Below are 1,979 nucleotides of genomic sequence, written 5' to 3'. Positions count from 1 at the left end.
TAGGGGTGATGGCGTGCACAAAAGCATAAGAGCTCACAAATGTTGTACAATATTTCAACCTTAGTAGAATATTCTTCAACTCTTGACGATTCTATTATATCGATCAGCTTATCGAAACACTTCTCATAAAATAACTCGATGAAGTCTCTCTGCAACAGGACAGAGACAAAATTTTCATACCACAATCTAGTTAAACACCAACATTTGAAAAAATGCAATATTTTGGCCACAAAGTTCATATTGGCTTCTATAAACAAACATATTGGCTAAACCAAAATGAAGACCAAAGGCCACACATTGGAGAGCAGAGGAGCAGAAACATGAGAAAATCACTATTTCCCGAAGAGATTCATCATACCAAGGATGTGCATTACATAATGTCCTTGATACAAATAATTCCTAATGTATCCTAATGTAGAATCAGGAGATTATACATTTAGAGGATGACAGAAGTTCATCATATAATCTAAAGCATCTTACACATTGTGTAACCGTATCCGCAGTACATCCATCCAGCAGCACCTTTAGAATTTCCAGAAACTGGCAGAGCATTTCGCCACCAAAGTCAGTTACAATGCCTTCAATCTGAAATTTGACTAACTGTTAGCAGTATCCACAATTATGCTAGATAAGGCAATTTGAGTTTTGCTAAAATGATATTCTGAAAAGCATTAGACAAAAGAACAATCACCTGATAAAAATGACACAATGATTGGTACTCCCTCCGACCCATATTACTTGTCGCTTAAGTGGATGAATCGAGATGTATTTTAGTGCTAGATACATCCATTTGAGCGACAATAAAATGAATTGGAGGGAGTAACTTAATGGCTCAACTAGCAAGACACGTGATAAAGCTTTGGGGGCATTTTAAAAAAAAACTTTCACTAGGGAGGAGAGAATCCCCACCTGAACTATGTCAAAAAGATCACGCTAGTGCAAACACCAGCATGAGGATAGAAAGTCTCGCCACATCAAGGCGTAAGTTTGAGCTCGGCTGTCTTTAGCCTATGGGATCAGAGTGTGAGATCAGAGAGGATGTTTCTCAGAATATCGTTTACACTCAAGAGTTTGTTGTCAGGAAACTCAACTTTTCCAGAGAATAATGAGCATTGAGTATTTCGGGTAGCCCTGGCGGCATTGTGGTTTGCTTAACTTCCTAGAAGGGGGGGTGGAGGGGTGGAAGGCGAGCTTCTTCCAAACCCTAGCAGCAGCAGTGCGTCGTACAAATAAGTGTTGTCAATCTTCGTCGTGTGACATGCAACGGGGCAACTGGCTTCAGTGGAAGCGTTTTGCGATGTAGGTTAACTCGTGCACTGAGCGGATCCAAGTGGAGTAGACAGCCAAAGATCTTAACTTTTGCTGGCACCCTCGAGCTCCAGATGCTGTCAAGTTTGGGGTCTGAGAGCTGGAGAGATAGCGCAACATATTCGCCGTTTGTAAAGAAATCCTCCCCACTAGTGAGAGTCCTCGTGTCAGGCTCACCTGAAAGAGCAAAAGCCTGCGGCAAAGACTGAAGAGATGAAAATTCAGAGGCTGCAGCCCCAGTTATCCGGATGCGCAAGGCTAGTTCGATCCCATCGTGCAGGAGTTCTGATGCAGGTGCTTGTTGGTTTTAGTGGTGGGAGAAGGTGGCACGGAAGCAGTAGCCAGCGGTTCTGGCAGTAGTAGCCAGCAGTCTTGCCAGAAAAAGGTGGATTATCCATTGCCTACGTGACAATGTGAAATTTCAGAGGCTTGGAGAGGTGCTTGTGGACTACTTTGGCAAGGAAGGAGGCATTTTTGCCATGGGAAATAGGCAGCGAAGACCTGTAAAGTATCCATTCTTTCCAAGGCAAATTTCAGCTATGTAGGAACTTGTAAGCAGGATTTTCCTTTTCTTCCTGAAACTGCAGGCAAGCAAATCCATCCCCATTTCTGCGTAGCTCTTGATACAGGGCGGGCACAAGCTCATCTCACGACACTAGCCGCCCCTCCTC

At 43.5% G+C, this 1,979-nt stretch overlaps 1 protein-coding gene across 1 annotated transcript in view; it reads right to left on the bottom strand.

Moving 5' to 3' along the window:
• The window catches only part of LOC119327156 (serine/threonine-protein phosphatase 4 regulatory subunit 3-like), a 16,033-nt gene that overhangs the window by 3,158 nt on the left and 10,896 nt on the right, over positions 1 to 1,979 (bottom strand). The window contains exons 18-19 of the mRNA XM_037600441.1: positions 481 to 585; positions 5 to 149 (exon numbers count right to left, since the gene is read on the bottom strand). Of these exons, the coding sequence (XP_037456338.1) occupies positions 5 to 149; positions 481 to 585 (250 nt within the window). The remainder of the gene's footprint in view (positions 1 to 4; positions 150 to 480; positions 586 to 1,979) is intronic.

Source organism: Triticum dicoccoides, chromosome 1B, assembly GCF_002162155.2.
Source record: "Triticum dicoccoides isolate Atlit2015 ecotype Zavitan chromosome 1B, WEW_v2.0, whole genome shotgun sequence".
In the NCBI taxonomy this organism is placed as follows: domain Eukaryota; kingdom Viridiplantae; phylum Streptophyta; class Magnoliopsida; order Poales; family Poaceae; genus Triticum; species Triticum dicoccoides.
Note: the sequence above shows the minus strand (reverse complement) of the source record. Positions and strands in the feature narration are given on the sequence as shown.